At 32.4% G+C, this 23,255-nt stretch overlaps 4 protein-coding genes across 10 annotated transcripts; 2 read left to right on the forward strand and 2 right to left on the reverse strand.

The window, feature by feature from the left end:
* Positions 1–767: 767 nt before the first annotated feature.
* LOC126682893 (tobamovirus multiplication protein 2A) lies at positions 768–6,381 on the reverse strand. Of its 2 annotated transcripts, none has more exons than XM_050378661.2 (7): positions 6,241–6,381; positions 5,699–5,974; positions 4,226–4,325; positions 3,772–3,852; positions 3,548–3,652; positions 2,321–2,530; positions 768–1,096 (listed from the first exon to the last, which is right to left on the reverse strand). In XM_050378661.2, the coding sequence occupies exons 2-7, from the start codon at positions 5,935–5,937 to the stop codon at positions 989–991; spliced, it is 843 nt and encodes a 280-aa protein (XP_050234618.1). In that variant the 5' UTR covers positions 5,938–5,974; positions 6,241–6,381; the 3' UTR covers positions 768–988. The 2 variants fall into 2 exon arrangements, with proteins under 2 accessions (XP_050234618.1, XP_050234617.1); XM_050378660.2 differs by having other exon boundaries at positions 5,699–6,007.
* A 664-nt stretch (positions 6,382–7,045) lies between these two features.
* On the forward strand, positions 7,046–16,913 carry LOC126681487 (uncharacterized). 6 transcript variants are annotated; one of them, XM_050377029.2, is made up of 9 exons: positions 7,046–7,142; positions 7,282–7,368; positions 7,726–7,828; positions 8,410–8,484; positions 10,185–10,323; positions 10,878–11,268; positions 11,366–11,532; positions 12,162–12,342; positions 16,683–16,913. In XM_050377029.2, the coding sequence occupies exons 5-9, from the start codon at positions 10,192–10,194 to the stop codon at positions 16,757–16,759; spliced, it is 948 nt and encodes a 315-aa protein (XP_050232986.1). In that variant the 5' UTR covers positions 7,046–7,142; positions 7,282–7,368; positions 7,726–7,828; positions 8,410–8,484; positions 10,185–10,191; the 3' UTR covers positions 16,760–16,913. The 6 variants fall into 6 exon arrangements, with proteins under 6 accessions (XP_050232986.1, XP_050232984.2, XP_055961770.1 ...); XM_050377027.2 differs by having other exon boundaries at positions 7,776–7,828; XM_056105795.1 differs by lacking the exon at positions 16,683–16,913 and adding an exon at positions 13,925–14,333.
* LOC126681488 (syntaxin-22-like) lies at positions 13,175–16,676 on the reverse strand. The gene is made up of 7 exons (XM_050377030.2): positions 16,294–16,676; positions 15,981–16,074; positions 15,722–15,861; positions 14,745–14,819; positions 14,054–14,211; positions 13,863–13,963; positions 13,175–13,560 (listed from the first exon to the last, which is right to left on the reverse strand). Exons 1-7 carry the CDS (start codon positions 16,479–16,481, stop codon positions 13,495–13,497), a joined length of 822 nt encoding a protein of 273 aa, XP_050232987.1. The 5' UTR covers positions 16,482–16,676; the 3' UTR covers positions 13,175–13,494.
* A 1,709-nt stretch (positions 16,914–18,622) lies between the features above and the next one.
* Positions 18,623–22,295, forward strand: LOC126682900 (binding partner of ACD11 1-like). The gene is made up of 5 exons (XM_050378664.2): positions 18,623–18,777; positions 19,738–19,841; positions 19,989–20,064; positions 21,361–21,441; positions 21,545–22,295. Exons 1-5 carry the CDS (start codon positions 18,772–18,774, stop codon positions 22,115–22,117), a joined length of 840 nt encoding a protein of 279 aa, XP_050234621.1. The 5' UTR covers positions 18,623–18,771; the 3' UTR covers positions 22,118–22,295.
* The last annotated feature ends 960 nt before the right edge of the window (positions 22,296–23,255 follow it).

Here is a 23,255-nt window from a genome sequence, read left to right on the forward strand (position 1 = left end):
ATCTCATCTCCACTATGCAATAGTATTTCATGTATATCTTTCTCTTCAAATATTATCATTATAATCAAATCCAACCAAAAAAATCCAAAAAAACAAGCACTGAAAATGTACTTGCATTACAAGCCCACTGAGAAGTCCTAATCTAAGTGTATAGAATTTTCACTTCGGACCACATGATTTGAAAAAAGAAGAAGAGTTGTTATAGCTTTGGAGAGTGATGGATAAAACTATAACACATTGAATATGACATGCACTATATGAATGCAGCTAACCACAAATTGCAACTAAAGATTTTGTGTCTACATTTTGAGTGAAGATTTGCACAAAATATGAAATTAGGTTCATATTTTGGTGATACTTCAATACTCTTTATATACAATTTTCAATTTTAGCAGTTCTGTAGTAGAAGTTCTGTAGTAGAGATGGAATTGATAAACAACTATCAATTATAATCCCAGAAGAACCCGATTCCATAAACAACATCGAGTAAGAATGAAAGGAATAGCTTTTTGAGGCATGCGCTTTATATTCGCTTAGAGTTCGCTCCAAAAAAAACCCAACAAATCAATATCATTATCTCTTGGGCTGGGCACACAAATCCCTCAAAAAGTCAATTGGTTTTCATCCATACCTCACATAATAGATATATGCAGAAATTTCTCGAAAAAAATTAGAAGTTCTCATATATACCTCAAAACCCAAAATAAGCTGATTTACTATTTTATACCCCTTTCTTCTCCAATTTATCAAAGAAGCAAACCATCAGATACGAAGAGAACGAACCAGTAGATTAAATAAAATACATAATAATTTTGAACATCAATCTCAGTTCATAGAAAAAGTTGTTTTCAGAAGATAAGAAAAGAAAGATTGGGAATTTATGGAACACCTGAACAATGTCTAATTTACACACTTAACAACAAAACTCTCACCCCTCTGTCCATGAAAGCTGTGCATTGAAGAAAATCAACCCAGATTCACAATTGCATCACATGATGATGCATCGGCTCCTTTCTTCTGTAGGCTGAGTGGACACTTGCTGGAACCGATGAGACTCCGATGGGTTGTATGAAAATTCGGAAGTATCAAGACCATACTGTATTTCAATCAATAAAGAACAATGAATTGGTAGAGTTAGGAACTAGACGCTAAAGAAAAAGGAACTCAATAACTCGTCTGCAAACAAAGTAAGATAATTATAATAACAATAATCCTTTAATAATAATAATAAGCTTAATTGCTTTAAAAATCACGAACTTTAGCGTGTATTGCAATTTTAACACCAACTTTTGAATTTTTGAAATCAAAACACCGAACAACTTTTTGTCAAAAAATGCTGATATTGACACCGGAACAGTGTCTATTCCGTGTCAAAATCGGCATTTTTTTGATGGAAAATTGCTCGGTGTTTCGAATAGCAAAAAATTAATAGTTCTTGTATTAAATTGCAAAAAATGAAACTTCATGTTAAAATTGCAAAACACGCTAAAGTTCGTGACTTCTAAAGCAATTAAGCCTAATAATAATAATCACAACATTTGCTGGAAAAAAATCTATACCGCTTAGAGTATAAAGCAAACGGCCAAGTAAAATTACATGACACACCTCAGAATTTTAGCTTAAGAGAATATCCTCATGATTCTATCATTTAGACATTAGAATTCGAGCACAAAATGAATTTGTTTCATGTTCTGTGTTCATATTAAGAACTAAACCAAATGGAAATGTTGCTACATCCATGATAATGCACATAGATAATTCCGGATATCAAGGAAATAACAAAACCAAACAAAACAAACTTATAATCCTCTCATGTTCTAATAAGCATGACAAATCAGGCTAAGTTAATCTACACACTCTCTCAAAAAATGAAAGTTAACGATGGAATTAATAACGTCATTAATAATTAGTTTACTTTACATTAAATAGTCATTGCTTCAACCTTAACATTTTATTTTTTAAGATTAAGGCATAGATTACTTATTACAACCAACCATTTTATTAGAAATGAAAAGATCCGAACCCAAAAAATAAAAATAAAAGCAAGTCTCATCAGAAACTGGATTTCGTACTGCAGTTAAAAAAAAAAATCACTGATTTTTTAAAAAATGCAAGGAAATTAAAGTATTTTTTGGATTGTTATATGATAATAATACTAATAAATCTAACAAAATCCTGCAGAAGGAAATTGTTATCATGTACAGCTTTTCTGATGGTTCAATTAGAAAGTAGAAAACATGCAGGATGGACAGATGTATCAACATGAACATATATACTACATATAAAACAAAAGAAAAAGTTTAACACAAAAGCTTTATACCTTTTCCCGCATACGTGCGCTCCAAGCATCATTTCTGCTAGGACGTTGATCAAGGGCGCCGGCAACAGGTGTACCTGTTGCTGGACCTGGTGGCCTGTTGATCAATGGTTGTCGGACCTGTTGCCTTGGAGCAATGAGCTCATCATCACTATCATAATCTACAGGTCTATTTGCCGCTCTAACCATAAGGGCTAAAACGAAAAGTAGGGCCTGCAATTGAATTTTTCACTATAAATGAGAGATACTGAGAGAACTATAACAAAGATTCATTCTAATAAATTTTCAAAACCTAAGAACACGAGAGAGGGTTGATTAAAGTCACATATCCACTATATGGCACCAATTCCATAATGACTTGCATGAACACAGTTTAGTAAAAACTGCCAGACAAAATTTACAAATATTAAATAAATGAATGGTCACTGGAACTATAACTGGTTCTATTTTCTTTTAATTTCGACATGACTCATTCAGCATAAAAGTAAAACAAATCAAGTCACTTATTACACCACCTCCCCAGTTCATATAATTCAGCAATAAGCATATCATACAAGGACATGTGACTAGATGAATCATCAACAACAAAAAATTCCCCATTAAATTATCACAATAATAGACAATTTAGTCAAAGCCCAATACACTTAATATGTATAATCTGCAGCTAGATAATTACATGTCTCGTGAGGAAGAAATTAATTTTTTAAAACAATTCAAATTTTGTCGTCATTATGGAACTTGTCCCAGAAAAAAATGCACAGTTTAGTCGAATAATTAGCCATGACTATATAAGTGTTGAGAAGAAACGCTTTAAACAATTTAAGAATTTATCAGAAAAATTCCAGGTACCATTTAGCATAATCATGACAGAGTAGAAACTTCTCAGATAGCATGTAACGAGAACTTCATACCATATAGCATATCATCTTGCAATTTTTAAGAATCATAAATCACTCCGGTACATTTTAATTTTTCCATAAAAATAAGAAATAATAATAAACAAAATTATCTGCAAAAAACAAGTTGAAAACCTGAACATGGATTACAACGTCAAATATTCATGAAAGCATATATAGACCGTCTTTTTATTTTACTTGTCTTTATTATTTTTGACTGCATTTGTATGTGATTTTAAAATAGGAAAATCATCAATGACATGTGCTGTTCCGTTCAAGTTGTATGTCTTCCTCTATTATCGATACTTTACAAATGCAAATTTTTTGTACATACCTCCAAAATAACTAATCCAAGTGCAACCCATCTGACAATCTTCCAGTTCTCTTTCAAAAAGTCATATAACATGTCAAAGTTTCCAGTTTTGTCGGTTGGGATTTCCTGAAGAATAATGTTTCAGAACCATTTACTTGACATTAGATAACTTGAAGAACCAGTTTCTCAAAATAAAAATTTACAAGGAAAAAAAAGAATTGGGAAGAAGGAAAAAAAATGCTCACTTCCTTCCAACTTTTGTCAAAGTAAATGAATGCTACACATCCCAATTCAATCAATATCAGCACGATAACCAATACTGAATACTTTACTGGCTTAAGGAAAGCAGTCACTATGACATGAGGTAAAAAAAGAACAGGAAGCATACAGATGAAATAAGTATCAAATGTTCTAATAGTCCCATAAGAAATTTGTTTCCTGAGAGCTTAAGTGTTTATCTACTGACAGTTAAAGATTACAATATTTCAAAAGAGGCTCACATGGTGTTCTGACTCTTTCACAGTGAATAAATTTTCTGAGGTAAATTTAGATAGGCATCCATTCATGGACTCAGAGGTAATAATTTTAACTTTGGTTTCTTTAATGCATAATCAGCCTGTAATCATGGGGAAACATGGGGTAGAAACAAGTATCTAAATATTATTTTTGCAAGGTAGAAAAAACATGCAATAAGGATACACAGCTCAGGCAGCATCCATTTCGTGTTACAGATCCAATGCAACCAAAGCAAGATATAACGAAGAGGATAGCTCCAGCACCAATAAATGCATAGATGAACCTGCACAGAAAATGATGGCAGAATAAGAATTTCGCAGTTCATGTACAATCTATGATTAGAGGACAGCAAACTGAACTCAATTAAAAGTAGGTTTATGTAGGCCCTTTGGTAAAATTAAAAACCACATAATACGCATCTAATAGTAACCTACAACCTTTCTGGTTCACTACACTTCACTACTCACAAAATTAATTCAACCTCTTTTAATGAGGGAATACCCTTTTATCGGACAAGCATCTATATTCATATTTCTAGAATCCAACTTCTCAGGTTCACAATTTCAGAAGGAAAAAAAAACATCGACCATCTATATGTAAAATACAATATTTACCTAATAAACGACACAATAGCCATCATCCTCACTAAGCGAGTGATAAATGGAAGTATTTAAATTTAACAGGTAAAGGATGCACAATTTTAAATGGTAGTTGCAGTGCTTCTACATGGAGTAAATTGTTTTGCAAATGCTAAGCTATTCTTCTGAATCATCCTTAGTTACATGATTGAGATGCTTCGATTTATGCAAAGAACACCAATGGAGCTATTATTCATAAAGTAGTTCAAAGAAATACAAAAAGAAACATCAAAACATAAACTAAAGTTTATTAAAGTGAAAAATCTTGAAATTGTGTTTGAAAATGAATAGAAATCAAAGAACAAAATTCCATGTTCAGTTGACCTGTGCAGTCAAAGAAACCAAAAAATAAAATAAAATAAGAAGTGGGCCAAAGCAAGTAGTGGAAGAAGCATATAAGGCATTGAGCAAACATGGAAGAAACTGAATCTGATACTCCTAATACACAGGAGCAGAAACACTAAAAATAGGCCAGGTAAAACTCTTTCGCACCATAGTAACTAAAAAGGTCAATTCATACTAAAAAATAGAGTGTTTCTACCTAACTAAATATCCAATGACATGGAAAATCCGCAGGCTCAAAATTCAATTTCAGAAAGATTGGAAGAAAAAGCTTCTAATAAAACAGATGAGCAATGACATTGCAAAATTACGTAAGGTTCCAAACTCAATAAAGAGATTCAAGGCTTTCAAGAAGAGAAGCAAACCAGACCCCTAAACCGCAAACTGTTAAAACAGCGACAAACACTTTTCACATCGCTTCCTAAGCTAACTAGTATACTTTCCAGAACAACTGCTTTTCAATAGATTTTGCACTAGACATACTCTCTTCAACGGAAAATTACCACTTTAATCTTATAATCCATGGAGTATATACAAACACCTGGTGGACTAAGTTTTCTACCATTGACTGTAAGGCTATTAACAATTCTAAATCATTTACCAAGTTACTAACAACAATATGTATAGCACAACTCAAGCTACATAAGATTAAACAAAGGGAAACAAACAAACATACCAAGCTTTTGGCAGCTTATCAAGGAAATTCTCGGAAAGCGAAGCAGTCATAAGCAGCGGACGACCAAACTGTATCAAAACCGAATCACCACTCACAGGAGGCAATGCCGCATCACCTCCAGCAGCTCGCGTGTACTCGACAAACAAGTAAATGCCATAACCAACCATAGCCAGACCCAGAAGGGTCAACAAGAAGTTGAGGAGCTTTAGTATGCACTCCAAACAGCCTCTACAAGCCATTTTAACGAAAACCAGTAATGCTTTCTCAGATCAGCTCCTATTCCTCAATTCAAAAAAGCACCTTCAAAACCTTCATATAATCCCAAAATTGAAAAATTAATCATACAATTCAATGATTATATGGCAAAAGGAATGGATTGGTTTCGAATAATTGAGGAATTGTTATCGATTATTATTGAGGACCCAGTTTAAAAATCAACAATTAAAAGGCAAAAAGAACAAAAAAAAAACAATTGATAGAACAATAATATCACCGTTAGATAATCAAATTAATGAAATTAATGAAACAAAAACAGAACTTACAGAATTTTTGGGGGAATTTATAGCATCGGATTGCGAGCTGTTTCGTTAATTTCGTTTAATTTTGTGTGGAAATTGAAAAGGGTAAATAAAGTAGGAAAAGAAAGTAAGAGGTGATATCTGTCATTTTGTGTTTGCTTCTGACTTGGCATTTTCTTTTCTCTCTCATTCTCAAATTATAATAATAAAAAGTGATTATTATAAATTTGATGGGTGAACTTGTTAGAAAATAACCATTTACGTCCAAAATAGTGTCACTGTTTTATAATTTACATTTAAAATGGTGTCACCATCTTATTTGTAAAAATTAAAAAATTCGCGTATTTTTTGTAAAATTAAAAATCTATATTAAAATTTTTTTGGTACATTTATACTTAATATTTATGATATTTTTCTAATAAAATATAGACCAAATGTTGTAAAAAGACCAAACCTTTTATAAAAGTTTCACAAAAGTCCTGACCTTTCAATTTTGTCGATTTTGGCCAAAAATTGATTATTTAGTTTCACAAATGTCCTGACCTTTCAATTTTGTCGATTTTGGCTAAAAATGGATTATTTGGTTTCACAAAAGTCCCTGATCTTTCAATATTTGGCATGCCACATAGGCGTCACATAGGCAAATTGAAATCAAATTGAGAGTTTGCCATAATTGAAACCAAATAATTTGTTTTTGGTCAAAATCGACAAAATTAAAAGATCATGACTTTTATGAAATTTTTATGAAAGTTTTGGCCTTTTTACAATATTTGGCCTAAAATATATCATAATAATTCAATAATAATATTATAGAATATTATCATGAAAATACATTATGATGATGATGATAAAAAGAGAGAAAATTGTTTTAGATTTTCTAACACTTTACTGAATGAATGCATGGAAAATTTATGTACCGGATTTAGGTAAGAATTTCCCGTTTCGCACTTCTATGCAGGCAGCGATTTGAATCTTGAAAGAGGGCATGTAAATTGATTTTACAACCATTCTATTATTTTCGAAGGCTGATAACTGACATGGTCTTGTGTTTTATGACTTATGTAGCGGAGCAGACGGCTGAAACCTCTAACCTCACTAACAAGCTAGTAATAAAGGCAGTGGCACCGGAAATCCCAATTTCCCCGAGGAGCTGTGAGTTCTTTTTTATAGTTTTGATTCATAATCGTCGTCTTGTCTTGTATTGTATTGTATGTTCCTTAAAATTCTGAATTTGGATATAACTGAATTAATCATTTCTAATTGAATTGAGTTGAATTAGGCAACTGGGTTTTGTTGATAATTGCTGATTTAGATTGTGGATCAATCAACATTGCTCAAATTTTTACATATTGGATTTTAATGAAAAATGTTAATTTGTTTGTTAAATAGGTAGTTAAGTGATTTTGTGTTTGAATAAGCTAGTATGACTTAATTAATTCATTTTCTCTAGTATGTCATATTTTTTGGAAAATGCTTACCTTACTCGAGAGCTTATTTTTATAAATGCAGCAAAGGAACTAGATTGCACCTGCTTAACTTGCAAAAATATTCTCATGTAGTTTCGACTTTTGAGAGAATTACCCCGGAAGGTAGATTATTTAAGGATTTGAAGGTAAGATATCGACTTGAGCATGTAATGTTGTTCATTTTCGGTAGCTACTAAAGATATCATATTTGATGCAATTGCAAGTAACACATAATGCTTTCTTAGTTAATTATTTATATGCCATGTAAAGTTTGTGTTGCTTTTCTTCTTACTTGAAGGCTATATAATCATGTAGTACGTAGTATATAATCAGTTAATAGTCGGAGTTCTAACCAAAAATAAATAAATGCTAGAAAACATTGAAGTGTATAGTACTCGTAGTACAAAGCAGGATCTGGACCTACTCTGTGCCATAAAAACAATTATTGGGATTTTTGTTTACCATTTGAATTGCAGTTCAATAAATAATCATGTCCCACAAATTATGTTGTTAGACCAGGATATGCTGTAATAATAAATGCATGCAGTAATAGATAATTGTGTTTAGCAATGTCACTTGTATGTACAATGATTCTAGTTCACTCCCTTTTATGCAGAAATGTCTTTAAGAGCTGTGCATATATTATAGTTTCATATTACATTTATTGCCAAAAACTATTCATCGCGGTTGTTTAGCTGACTTTTCTGTTTGTCTATGATACCTGCAGCTACACAACCGGCAAGATATATGTAAATTCTGATAAGAGTCAAGTGCAGCGTGATCTTCTTGCTGAATCAACAAGGTAATTCTGCTTATTGACATCTAATAATGAGAAATCTCTTCATGAAATTTTCAAATGTTCGTTGTAATTTTTGTTTATTCGTATATCGTTTCTGTTGTTCGTTGTTCATATGTAAAAATTTAACACTTAAGAGGCTTCTAATATGATTGGTAAATTGGTGTTGCTGCCTTTAGGCTAATACTGGCTTTGGTTTAAAGTTATGGGATGCGAACACAAAAACGTGCTCTTAAAGTGATGTAGGAGTAGGAAAGGTTAGGGTAACCTATCCTAAGTCACATGAAAGAAAGCAAGGACTCATCCTTGCTGCCTTGAATGGGCACAAGATCAGAAGGCAAATGAAATTTATTGAGAGCTGATTTAACTACACTGCCTCCTCCAACAATGGCTGTTGTTGATATTGATGAATGTTGGTGATTTATTGTTCATCTTTTTGTTTCCCTAATTTCCCCCATAGGATAAGAGGCGGAAAATATGACTAATTATCATCACTCAGATTCATTGGAGCTGTTTGCAATGCGAGCAATGATGAGAAATAGGGAAAATTACAACAGTGATCCTTGTTATAGTGAGGCACACATATGACCCTAGTATTTCTTTGAGGACAAAAACATTGCTTTTAAATCTCTGCTGTCACAGGGGGTCGTCCCTTTTTTTTCTTTTGGGTTTGTTAATAGCTAAACTTAACACCCCTTACTTAGTAGTGGCCTGGGTGCAGCTTGAATTGGAATCAATATTATTTAAATTCAGATTAAAATTGAAATTGATAAAAATTGAAACCAGCTTGAAAACTTAAGGAAGAGGCTCTGATGTGGCTCCTTCTAATATGGAACTGGAATCATTGGTTGCGATTCATAAAATAATATTCTAGTAATTTTTTTCTCCTCTTAATTAGTGTGTAATGTATAGTTCCATATGCATTTTAGAAATAAATATTATAAGATTTTTTTAAATATCTCATTTAATAAACTTATGCTTTCACACCATAAAACAATGCATCCTCTTTATTTTGTTTATAATTATTCATTTTTTCTATTCAGTGTGAACCCAAATGATCAAATTGAAGTGAAATTAGGTTTCGGAAACTGTAGCTTGATCACAGCCTGGCTAAAAACTTAGCTTAACATGGAACTTGAATGTGGCTTAGTGAACCCGTATAATAGAATATATGTTCCAGTTTGTCTTAAAACCTTAATTTTGGACCAAAGGATGATCTGGGTGATAAGTTTAGTGACCAAGTTTAGTTTTGGTCCAACTTTTAATTGCATTATAATCTCCAAGTAATTCAATCAAAACTAGTTGGCAAAAAAACAAAACGAACAATCAACACTTAAATACCAGAAATGAATCTATAATAAGATTGATTTCTGCTTTCCCAACTTGGATTTAATAACTATCCTTGTAATGTAAATGCTTAAGGCAGGTACAATATCCTCTCTCTCTCTCTCTCTTTATCTTTTCTTTTTATTCTTCCTTACACCGTTCACTGGATCTAATGATGATTTGGTGGTTGGTCTCTATGTTTGTTATTGTTAAACTTCTCAAAGAAAAAACAAATGTTCTTTTTCTTGCAAGAGATGATAAACTATTCTTGTACTGCCATCAAAATTGTGTTAAGTTTAATGAATCAGTTAAAGCTTTCTGTTTTATTTTTTCTCAGCAATTATTTTATATGGGTACTATTTTTTCCAACTATGTTTCAGTTACTCTATGGGAGCCCAGCATGGGATTCAGTCTAATAGTTTTCAGAAGATCAGAATCCTGTTGGTGGTATTCTTCATTGGCGTTGGGTTTTTAAGCAACGCGTCTTCTTCATCTTCGAGTGATGTTGGTGGGAATAATGTTAGTACCTGAAGTTTCTCACTTAATTATTACTGATTGTGTAAAATTCGCTACGAAAAGATGTTGCAACTTGTTTAGACTTCGTGTAGTGATAGTTTTAACATGTGGTAACTAATGCTTATGTCCATTCTTCCCTTTTTAGTCATATACTATTTTGTCTTGGAAATTATTATGCTAGTAAAATATAACATTCTCCTGCATAACCCTATGAGTATCACACTCAAAGTTTTTTGTAATATGAATATCTGCAATTCTGCTATGCGCTCGTATTATAAATCATGAAAGTTGCTAATTGTTGCAAAGCTTGAAGCCTTATAAAAAGGTATGATTTGTCATTTTGACCATAAAAATAGCACCCTAAACAGAAATTAGATGTGTCTGATAGACATATTTTTCCACTAGGCTAGTCTTTTTGTGTTCCTTGTTTTCATGATGATTATAGTTGAGAAGCTGATCAAGATCTAGAAAGGGCATTATACCCGATGTTGTAAATTTCATCGTTTGCACAAACAAGTTGTAATTTAGGTTTCTCATTTGTCTTTTTTCATTTTCAGGTGATTAGGCGGGATTCAAATTCTGTTTCTGACAACTTGAACATCAGAGGTTGTGTTATGAAGAAATACATTGTGGAATCTTACTTTGAAAAATATGATAGCTTTGTTGATTCGAAATTTCAAGATTTCATGGAAGATGAACTTCTCCGGTACTCATGCAAATCGTTGCCAGATAATACAAATGATCTTTTGAGACTTGCGGTTCCAAAGCGCCTTTTGATTGGTGAAGGTTCTCATCGTCATTTGTATTCGAGTATTAGATTCCATTTCCAGTCAGAATCTGTATCTCAGCTACCCAATTTCACCAGCTGTAAGGTTATAATTTTAGAGAGACTTCCCTCTGGTGTCTTTGCTGATCCATTTGAGCTCCAGCACCTTCTTCAGCGTGGTGGTAAAACAAATATATTTCCTTCAACTACCATATTCTCAAAAAAATTCTTATTCCAGCATTGCTCCCACATTTAACCTTTGTCATTCAATTATTACAGGTTTTACTGATATCGCTGTTTTTGGAGATACGAATTTGGAATCGCCTTCTTTTACATCCAATCGGTCAGTTGTGGAGGTTCACATGAATATTAGTCCCAACATGGTGTTTGGACAGACAAATGAATTGGAAGTCAGCATAGATATTCCCTTGCATGTGCGATATCCAGTAAGTTATTTACATTCTTGTCCTTAGCTTGCTCCAAATTATGTTGCACACGTAGTTCTATCACAAAGAGAGGGAACTGCCAATTGACTACCAGCATCTCTTATTCTACTATGCACACCAAAAAATCTTTTGTAGGAGTCCTGTCCATGGCTCGATTTCTGCTCAGAGGATGAGCGAGTCAATCGGTCTAAAATCTAAATGACATCAAGTTGCCTGTTAAAATTGAATTTCAAGTCATTATGGCTGTCTTTCATTATTTAAGACACTGTTAGAAAAAAATATTCTTACAGTTTTTGCATTTCCTTTGTCAATTTTTTGACTGATCCACAAAACTAGAAAATGGTGTAAATAAAGTAATACATGAGTGGTTTCATATGCAACTTTATTCGACCTTGTCTTAAAAGTAGAAAGATAGTGATCAAAGCTCTGTAGCAAGCACAGATGGCTTGCATACCAAATGAAGTTCCAGTTAACCGAGTTACTTTTTCTTAACAAAAAACCGAATGGACATACATATTACTTTGCAAATAGAAAGCAAAGTCGGCGTTATTTTCTGTTGTTAGTGTTTACTATTTTTAGGATTAGCTGAGTAACTGCAAGATTTGACTTAAAGTTTCACTATTTTGCAGCCATTAGGTGAAAGTGGTTATGCGGAGATTGAATTCCGCAAACCTGATTTGTTGATGAAGTGCAGCATGGAAGGGAATTTGAGCAACCAAAGCTGTTTATTTACTCCAACCATTGTCTATGTAGAATCAAACAGCAGTACTGTTTTATGGAGAGTGCCTTCCGCTACGAGGAGACATGCCGGTATGGTATCTGTTGTAACCTTTTTAAGTGCATTTGTATCAACTCTTGTAATTGTCATTACTGCCTTGTTTTATTCAGATACGAGTTCTGCTAAAACATTCAAATCATCCTAGTTTTTTTAGAAAGGTCCATATTTGCTGACATTTTCTTAAGTTTTAGATTGATTATATGCAATCTTATGAGTGCCCTTTCTTGTAAGCTACGAGACGTACAATTCTGCTGCAATCACATTTTGATCTCCTGATTATAGAAGTGTGTGCTTTGATCATGTGTGCATTCCTAATTAAATTTGCCCCAGTTCTATAGGCACAATCTTAGTGGTAGATAACCTAAAAGTCTTAATTTTGGATCATGATGAAAGAAATAAATTGCCTTAGAGAACTACTCATGCCCTCATCAAATATTAGGCAGTTCTTGTATAATCCATCAAATAGTAGTCTAGCTTTAATAAGTATATGTACAATTATAAAAATAAATTACCTATTTCAATTATAACTAAACTTGTTTTTTTTTTCTTTATGATCAAAATATATTTAATAGAATAATGCTATAATTTATAGACATATCGAAATGTACTTGTTGAAAATTAAACTACAATTGATAAAGAAATTTAAAAGTTAGTCCATAAATAAAAATAAAGTATATATATATTTTTAAGTTATTAAACCTTTAAAACATTGAAAGTGTAATATATAATAATGAAAAAGTCCAAAATAATTACGTTTAGTCTTTTATGTATGCAGTGCAGCACTCCCAGAAAATGTTAAGTTGGAAGAAAAGGATGTTTTCAACTGCTTGATTAGCAAATTAAATTCAGATAAAAAGAAAAGGATGAGCAAACAAAGAATTAATAACTTATATAATTACTAAAACAAATTGAAAAGAACGATTACACACCCCTTGAATAACCCAAAACACAAATACAAAAAGAATAAAATAACTGATCATCCTATTCAAATGCAAACAATACACATATATATTTATATACCACCACCCTCTGACCAACCAACAGTGACACACAACCGCAAGTCATTTTTTCTCTTGAAAGGACATAGCTATATAATAACTACTAAATAGATCCCGATCCTGCTTGCCACTTGCCAGCAGAAGCACTTCGACATGGAGAATCATCGCATCTGGATAATCATGGAATCATGCCGCAAGTACTACGATAACGATGAGCAGGACAATCCCAAAAATCACCAACAGCAAGCAGGACTGCAAGGAGAAAATAACAGGCTAAATTAGAAATGTAATTTGTACAAATGCAAAAATGACAGTTCGACACAGGTCGATACACAAGCTATTTGACAGGACATAGAAACAGAACAAGTTTCAGCATATGAACAGTATATAAATTGCTTTTTGATATCATCATCACATCTTTCTAAACAATTATAGAGAGTTCGATATTGAAAAATACAATCAGAAAATAAAAATACTAGTAAATATTGTATTTTACAAAACATAAATATAATAAAATTAAAATGATAAAAAAGAGAACAAATAAAATTCTGTACCAGAGATGAATTTGATCTTTGGGTTTTTGCAGCTTTAATAAGATGTGCTTTTCCCTGTGCAGTTGCTGCGTGGGAATTTTCAATATGGGAGCCAATGTCATCTGCAGCATATGCATGAAACAGATATATGTTATGGGAAGGAAAATAGAGACAAGATACATTAAGCTTTAAGCAAAAGGAGAGAAAGTTACCAATCATGGTTCCTTGCTCATGAACTAGAACAGCAAGATCTTTAAAAATCTCATTCACCTCGCCAATTTGCTGCTGAATTTCTTGTATTCCCTGCTCTCTTTCATCAATAATTGCTTCATTGAAAGCAATCTCATTATCCAACAACAAGACCTCTTGTCTGCAATAGAAGTTCCTTAGAGCTAATTAGACTGTTATTCATGTAACTGATAAGCCCAGTTCTCATTCAAATATATAAACATGATTGCATTTTTTATATTCTGGTCATACTATTAAAGCAAAGCAACTCTTACATGCATCTATCATTGCAAAAGCATTTTTCTGTGTTGACAAACGAAGACCTAAAGCTATGAAATGTAACAGAAATATTCATTTTTACAACGCAAATACGACTCACACTTAAACCTAAATCTGTATTTGGCCTAGGGTAATGACCACTTTACTAATCATTTTAGGAACATTTGTATTAAAAATATTCAGCTTTTTAGATGAATGATCTCGCCTAAGGTCTTTAAAAATTCTTTGATCGATACTTAAAGTGCAACAAACAATTATAAATCAGTTTCAAAAACAAACAGAAAAGGAAAAATTTTAGAATCTGAGCTTGTATGAATAGCTGCCATGAACAAAGGGTATTTGCATAATTACAAATTTTCAACAAACAATTCAAAGCATGCCAATAAGAAGAATTACCTTCTTGATTCCACAAGAAGAGCTCGCTGCTCTGGACTCTTCTCAGAAGTTACATCTATCTCGCTGGCTGTGTAGCTGCACATATCATAAACAAATATGAAAGTCAAATTTATAATGATGATGAATAGTTTATGGTGAAAACCCGTAAAAAAAACACATGAACAACTTTTGCATAAAATTTGTATAGATAATTACATATTATAAAATTACCTATATTTTTACAACATATTCTGATCTAACAACATTTTATGAGATAATTATATGCTAAACTTCAATCTAGAAGGTAAATAAAATTCTCTAATTGTTTGTATTGTACTGAGTAGATTATTACAATCATACTTTGTAATGAACATTAATGTTTGTAGGTTTAATTTATTATTATTAATCATACTTTGTAATGAACATTAATGTTTGTAGGTATGATTTATTATTATTAAGAACTCATACTATTAACTTACTACATAGTACATACAATTGACGGTTACCCTTGAACCATTTTTGCAATTACATTGTCTACTTACAAATAAAAGGATATGAATTTGACATATTGTCCCACAGTTGCATTGGTATGAAAAAGAGTTGTGGATAAGATACGGTTATGGTTATCTATATGAGGAGCGTCAAGAACTTAAAAACAATCTAATAGACATCCACCACATCATTCTGTATGTTATTCAATGTAATATTTACTTATTAGTCAATTTGGATACTAAAAAAACATTCCAAAGCATCCTCTTTTTGCCTCACTTGATCACGACCTCACTCTAGTAGTCATTTGATATTGAGACAAAACCAATATTACCAGGCACATATTGCTACAGCCTTTTTGAATAAATGAAGTAAATCTATAACGAAGGTTTAAAAACAAATCAATAGTTGCATCAAGCATGACAATGTTAAGTCGTATATAATTGATGACGATATACGAACGTAAAAAGGAAACTTTCAAATGGATAACAAGTGCAAAACTAATCTACCTTGAAGGAAGAACTGCCTGGGGAACAAACGGGGTATATACTTTTTCTCTCTCAGCCGATAGCCGTTGAGCCTTTTGAAATTCTTTCAAAACTGCTTGAAAGTCTTTCGCAAGTTTAGCATCGGCAATCTTTTTGCTTTGCTGCATTTACAAAAACAAGCTATCTGGTCAGAGTAGGCAATTCACTGAAAACATTACTTATAAAATGAACGAATCACAATAAAAATGAAAGTAAAATAAACAACCAAGAACAAACTTACACTAACTCCGGCATGATGATCTGTTTCACTAGCCTGTTTAAGTTTTGCTGAAGTTTCCTTCACTAACTGCCCAATATGTAGCCTTGTCTTATGCCTGCATTTCTTTCAACAAATACTCATTACACTATCCAATTAACAAACAAATAAACAATTCTGATCAAAACCCTATTATTAGGGCTACTACATCCCGATTTCGCAGTTCAAATAGAATTTTTCAAATCAATTTACATCCAATTGAGCATTTAATAACTGAAAACAAACGATATAAAACGACAATTACCAATTAAAACGACAAAGATAAAGAAAAACTCACAGCTTCTCCCGGAGCTCAGGCGTATCCTTAGGAGTACCGAGGGTATTAACGAGACGTTGAAAAGTGGAAACAGATGTTGTAATTTGAAAAATTCCAGAAACTACCCCTTGCGTCGCGTCTTTCTTGCCGTTAACCTTGTTTGAACCGCCGGTAAACGGCCGGCCGGCCTCGAGATCTTGAAAGCTCATAATTAATATTTTATTCGATTAACAAATTAAAAAAATGAAAAAAAAAATTCTTTTCTCAAACACTTTCTCGCGGGTGTTTGGGAAGAAGGAATCAAGAAATGGAAAAGGAATTAGAATTTTTTAGGTTTAGGAAAATTAAAGATTGAAGAAAATGGAATTATTATTTTTATTGTAATTAATGATTATTGAGCTGTTTTTCAGACTTTTGGAGGAGATGGGGGTATGGGATTTGTTCCAATGTTGTTGCCGGCACGTTCCTTGATGTGGATCGCTCTTGATAGCTACGCGTGGAAGGTGATTATTGGGTGGGGCTTTATATTTTATTGAACACATTACACATATGACCATTTGTTTAACACTTCCTAGTTTGACTCATTATTAACCTTTTTTTGATGAATTCACTATTAATTGTTATAAAAAAATTTACAAATATTTATATGAATTATGAGATTATCACTATGGCACCGTTTGGATTGATGAATTCTAAACGATGGATTCTAAACAATCCATGGATTTTGACAAAATCTATCTTTTGCCTAGAAAAAAAATTAATAGAATCCATAAATTTATAAATTCCCTCATTTTCTACAATCCATCATTTTTGAGGGTTTTGATTTCCCACCTACTAGGTGGGAAAGTCCAAATCCACCATTTTTTATACATGATGGATAGTTATGCTATTTATTATTTTCCATAAATAATATTAAAAATCCATTAATTTTATACTCAATCCAAACGATGGAATTTTAAAATCTATGGATTTAAATTTCATTGATTTAAAATCCATCGATTTTGCTAAAATCCATGGATTTTAAAAACCCTCAATTCAAACGGTGCCTATATCTATTGTATAAAGTTGAACCTAAATTGTAGGATTTCTTTTATACCCTTGCTAATTATATGAACTTCAACGAATAACAACTTACTTTTAGTGCCCTTATTAGCAAGTGTAAGAGCTTTTATGGAGTCTTTTTATTATTTCCCATTTATACCCTCATCTATCTTTTTTTATCAAATACTATTATGTTGCCCTTTTTGGAAAAATATAGTGGTCCCGCATATTTATTGATTTTTTGATTTCCTTTATGCCCCTTTTAGTTCTTCATACTTAATACAAATTACATTACCCTTTATAGAGAAAGAATAACCATCACATATCTAGAAACCAACAAAAATCTAAATAAAAATATTAGCATTTTATCTTAAATTTTTCTTTTTATCCCATTCCAACCTTCACCTATGAAACCTTTGAATTTTTTTACACTGCATACATGATTTAATATATGAAGTTAATTTTTAATTTATAATTTGAAATAGGATAGTTTAAAATAAATATAGAATAGTAAATTACAATTAATTGTTTAAAATTAACATTAAAAAATGACATAAAGGTCTAACTAATAATAAATGATGCTGATTTTTTTCTTAGCCAAAAAAAGTTTCTCTTTCGGATTTGAAAAGAAAATAAACTGAAAGTTGTGGTTGAGAGAAAAAATAAAATAAAAATATTTATATTAATATTATTGTTGTTGTTATTAAATTTATATTTCTACTTATACAACTTCAATATTAATTGATGCTTTATTACCATATTAAAATATATTTTCTTAATTTCATATTTCTTTATCTGTTATTTTTTCGTTGAAAAATGGCTCACCCGAAGCGAAGCGAGGGTTTCGTCCTAGTAAGATATAAGATTGGATCCCTCAAGTTGAAAATGAATTTGAGAGAATCAAATTTACTATTTATATTGTTTATTATTTTAATTAAATTAATTTACATCGTCCGTTTTCTAATGAACGGTACAGATCGTGAAAATGACCAATTATAAAATATAAAAAACTTATTTATTACAATAATACTAACTAATAAGTAGTATTTGAGGGCTTAACTTATTGGCCAAATCACTCAGCTGAATATAAAAAGGCCAGGGGTTTAACCCTGCCTCTTCTCAGGCCGTGATTTGCCCGTTTAATCTTGAAAAAATACATACTAACTCCCGCTAACAACTAGTTTAAAATAGGTCTATCTCATATGAAGAAAAAAAAAAGCTAATAAGTGATCTTTTCGAAGTAATACCTAAACTTAAGGGGCTGAAACATGTATTTTGCCAAAAGTCTAATGGCTACAGAACCATAGTTTATGGTTTGACCCAAAAGAAATTGAACAAAATCATCCCAATTCTGAGGTTTAACTTTGACACGCTCTCCTCATTCAAAAACACGTTCGTTTGTGCTTAAGAAAAATACTACAACACCGTCATTTTTTCTTCTTCAGAAGCAAATTCGCCATGTCGGTGAGTGATTTTTCAATTTGTTGTTGATTTTCGGTTGAGATTTATTTATTGTTAGGTTAGATCTGTCAATGTTGTTATGCTTATGATTAATGTTTCTGCTGTTTTTTTCTGATTGATTTGGTGCAATTGAATGTTTAAATTCTTGATTTCATTTCTTCGTGAACCAATTAATTAATGAAATGTCTTTAGAATCGGAGTGGATTTAACTTGTTTATTCTGTTAAACAGATTCAACAGAAATGATAAATTTAATTAGTTTTTTTTAGTTTAGGGAAATGATCAGTTTGTTTTTTTCATTGAGATTTTGTATTTTCCTTTAGTTAGGGTTTATGCTTGCTCTTGAAAGAGAAGAGGTGTTAGATACAAAAAAATTGATAGCTTATAGAGGAATACACCTAATAGTAGCACGGACATTTTTATTCAATCAATATTTTCCGTTTTGGGAAATGTGTCGGAAACTCGATGTTTCAAGCACGAAACTTCATTTTTAACGTAAGAAATCAGAAAATAGCAACATTTTTCCGTGTCCGGGCTAGTTCAGCGGCATAGTTACATTTGTGCTTATATTTTTTTTTCTTAGACAATAGTGACTGTTTGGGATGGTGCAATCTTATGAGATTGGTTCTGTTGCGTTTGGTATCTGAATTATTTGTATACTAGAAGCTGGAAAACGATAGAAGTGATGGATTGGTTGTAAGTCATAGCATTTGTCTGTTATATTCCCTAGTAGATTTCAGAGATTGTCTCATTTTTTCAAGAAAAATGAACTTTTATTATAACCAAACGGAAAATTAATGTCGGGAGGATTCACTTTTTAATGTGAAATTTTATTTTTGGTGTGGGTGAGTGAGTGCAAGAGAGAGAGAGAGAGGAGAGTGATTGAATATCTGTGATTCAGCACTCAGAAATTGCATTTGTCCCTCAAGGTTCCATAAATCACCAATTTTTAATTTGTGTGCAGGTAACAACTGTTAAAGTAAGCAATGTTTCTTTAGGAGCAACTGAACGAGACCTCAAGGAGTTCTTTTCTTTTTCGGGTGATATTGTATATGTTGAGGTGCAGAGGTATTTTACTATGCAATGCTGTTCTACTAGATCTCTATTCGTCTTTCCTTAGTTCCATAATTGCCCACTCCCTTTTTGTTTTTCTTCTCTTTTGTCTCTTTATCTGCATGTTCTTCTGCATACTGATTGTGTCATGTGCACCTACAGGGATAATGAGAAATCTCAAATTGCATATGTTACATTCAATGATAAACAGGGTGCAGAAACAGCTGTTCTTCTTTCGGTAATTGGCTCCTCCCTTCATTACATGTCTCCAAATTATTTACTCTTTCCCTATATGCTTGTTTGCTATGAGTGCGTTAATTCGAGATTTATGACTTTCACGTAACTTTACGAGATGACCTACAAGTGGATCAAAGCATTATTTATTTATTTATTCAGGAGGGATTCTTAGCATTTTTGATATCTAGGTTGGATTAGTTTACAATTTTTACAATGGCTTATTTGGTGTGAGTTATTTTGGTTGTTAGAGCTTGAGGATTTTCATCACTTGCAAAATCCCTGTTTACTGGTATAGGATCTGTTTCCTTAATGAATAAAAAAGTCATACCTGATCAGAGCTTAATCTCTTGGAATGTACTTTATTATTGAATCTAATTCTAAGTTACTATCTTGAAAATGCTGGAGACATATTTGCAACTTCTTTTAGCCAACAAATGTGAGCTGTGACTTCGTGGGACTCTATTTTGTATTTCTTGTGTCAATGCATCAATGTGCTAATTGAAATTGAATTTTTTGTTCTAACATGTTTATTCCACCTATTTGGTTTAGAGTCATAGCTGTAAGCTATTGGAGTTTTTGCTGTATAGGTTCAATGCTTCATGAATCTTTGTTTGGAGTATTTGCTTTACAAACACTTCTTATACTACTTTAATCAACATCACAAGATACCTTTCCTTTTAATTTTGGCAATGTAGAGGGCTTGTCTCACCTTCAAGTCCCAAAGAGAAAGGGGAGGAGATAAAGTCATAATTGTTGAATGCCGACTAACCCCCATTTACAACACCATCTTCTATTAATAGGAGATGATTTGTAAAAACTAAGAAAGCACAGGGAAGTGGATCTCAGTTTTATCAATCATCTTCAACTAATAGTTTTACATTTTATTATAATATTTAACATTTCAGTTTCGTTTGGTTCAACTGAAACTTTATGCTTAAGGCTAAACCAAACATGCTGACTTTCGCGTTCTATATTTGAACGTGAGTGAACCTGTTGGTTTGATTTTTCAGTTGTCGTTCACCTTTACTCACCCCAACAAAGGGTTTATTCAAAAGAAATTCCAAACAGGAAGTTAGACTCATAATTTGCTGGAAGCTAGTGTGGCATCTGCTCTTTTAGCCAAATTTTTATAACGCTTAAGGCTTTTCATTTAGGAATATGAGCTGGGGAACAAATAATGACGGTTTTCCCTTATATGTGACTACATCGCAACAATTGTCTTCCTTTTCTTTTCTTTTCCTTTATTTTCTTCTTTTATTATATCAACTTATTGGCAAATTTTAATTTCTCATGTTAGGGAGCAACAATAATAGATCTGCCAGTTACTGTTACTCTGGATCCAGATTACGAGCTGCCGCCTGCAGCTTTTGCACCTTCAGTAAGAATCTGGCATTTTTTTTTGGGAAAATCTGGCATTGATCTTCTATCATTTTACATATTGCAGAACTTAAAACATCTGATTATTGTCTATACTTCTGCAGGCAACACAAAATAAAACTCCTGGTGGTGCTGAATCTGCCCTCCGGAAGGCGGAGGACGTAGTTACTAGCATGCTTGCTAAGGGCTATATCTTAGGCAAAGATGCAGTCAACAAAGCAAAGACTCTTGATGAAAAGCACCAACTAACTTCAACAGCCTCAGCCAAAGTTGTTTCTCTTGATAAAAAAATAGGGTTCACCGACAAAATTAGCGCTGGCACAACTATTGTGGGCGACAAAGTCAGGGAAGTGGATCAGAAATTTCAGGTTTCCGAGAAAACTAAAACAGCATATGCAGCTGCTGAGCAAAAAGTCAGCAGTGCAGGATCTGCTATTATGAATAACCGATACGTTTTCACTGGGGCTACTTGGGTAACAGGTGCTTTCAACAAAGTTGCAAAGGCAGCCGGGGAAGTTGGTCAGAAGGCAAAAGAAAAGGTCGGAATGGCTGAAGACGAGCAGAAAAGAAAAATTGTTGACGACTTCGCCCAGGTTCACCTATCCGAGTCACCAAAAGCTGCTGAAAGTGAGCACCTACCTTCAAAACCTGCACCCGTTCAAGGTTTGATCCTTTGATTTGAATGCTGTAAATTGTACTCTATTCAAATTTTATGTAGGTTTGTTTCTTTATTACTATTTGGAGTTTTTCCAGCAAAAGTCGCAAATGTAGGTCAGTTTACCATTTACTTCGATATGATTCCGTGTAATGTCTTGTCTTTTAAAGGTCAATATACTGGGAATTTTTTATGGCTTATGTGTTTTTTATTGTCTCCATTTGAGTTGCTGATGGGTGGTTAACCAAACGTCATCCTTGTATAAAATTTAACGTCGGAGATGATCTTTGTGTTTGTCGTAAGGAGCGGAAAATTATTGATCGCATCTTTAAAGATATATTGTACTGATGCATGAATGACTAGGGATGATAAATGGGAATTAAGTTACACATTTCTGTTCATAAGTCGCACATTCTCTACTATATGAAATTGAGTTTAGCATGTAAGCATGGAAATTAAGTTATCTACAAAGATTGAAAATTAAGTTTTCAACTTATTCACTTATTATTAATTAATTACCAAAAAAGTTGCACGTAAAAATAAATAAAATTAATTACTATCTGATTAGATTTTTCTTTCTTCTACCCTCTTTTTTGTCTACACAGTTCTCTTTTGTATTTTATTCTTTATTATCTATCAATCCTATTTTTTTAATGTTTTATATTCTTCGAGTTACAACCACCATTTTTCAATTTTAAATCTCCAATTGTTTCTTTCTTTACTTAATAGCCAAGTTTCCTATTGTTGTTAATTTTTTTATTGCTTTCTATAACTCTCTTTTTGTTTTCTTCTAATCTAATTTTATTATGGCTTTATAATACTTTAATCCCTTAATGCAAGTGATAATGACATACTTGTCCCAATCCATGCATATAAATTGATATTTTTACTGGGGGGGGGGGATATATACAAAACAGTTGAATATGAAAGAGAATCAATTGCTACCATTTAAGTAGCACAGAAAGTTTATTCAATTAATATTTTCTACTTCAGAAACTTGTCAGACATTTAGTGTTTCGGATCATTTTTAACTTAGATTACTTTTTACTGGTGTCTATGTCCAAGTGTCTCGTTTTTCTATGTTCGTGTCTGTGCCACATAGGCCACCATGTTATCCATATGTCAACATGGTTGAACCAATTACTTATTAATGTATAATA

This window comes from Mercurialis annua, linkage group LG5 (genome assembly GCF_937616625.2).
Source record: "Mercurialis annua linkage group LG5, ddMerAnnu1.2, whole genome shotgun sequence".
In the NCBI taxonomy this organism is placed as follows: Eukaryota; Viridiplantae; Streptophyta; class Magnoliopsida; order Malpighiales; family Euphorbiaceae; genus Mercurialis; species Mercurialis annua.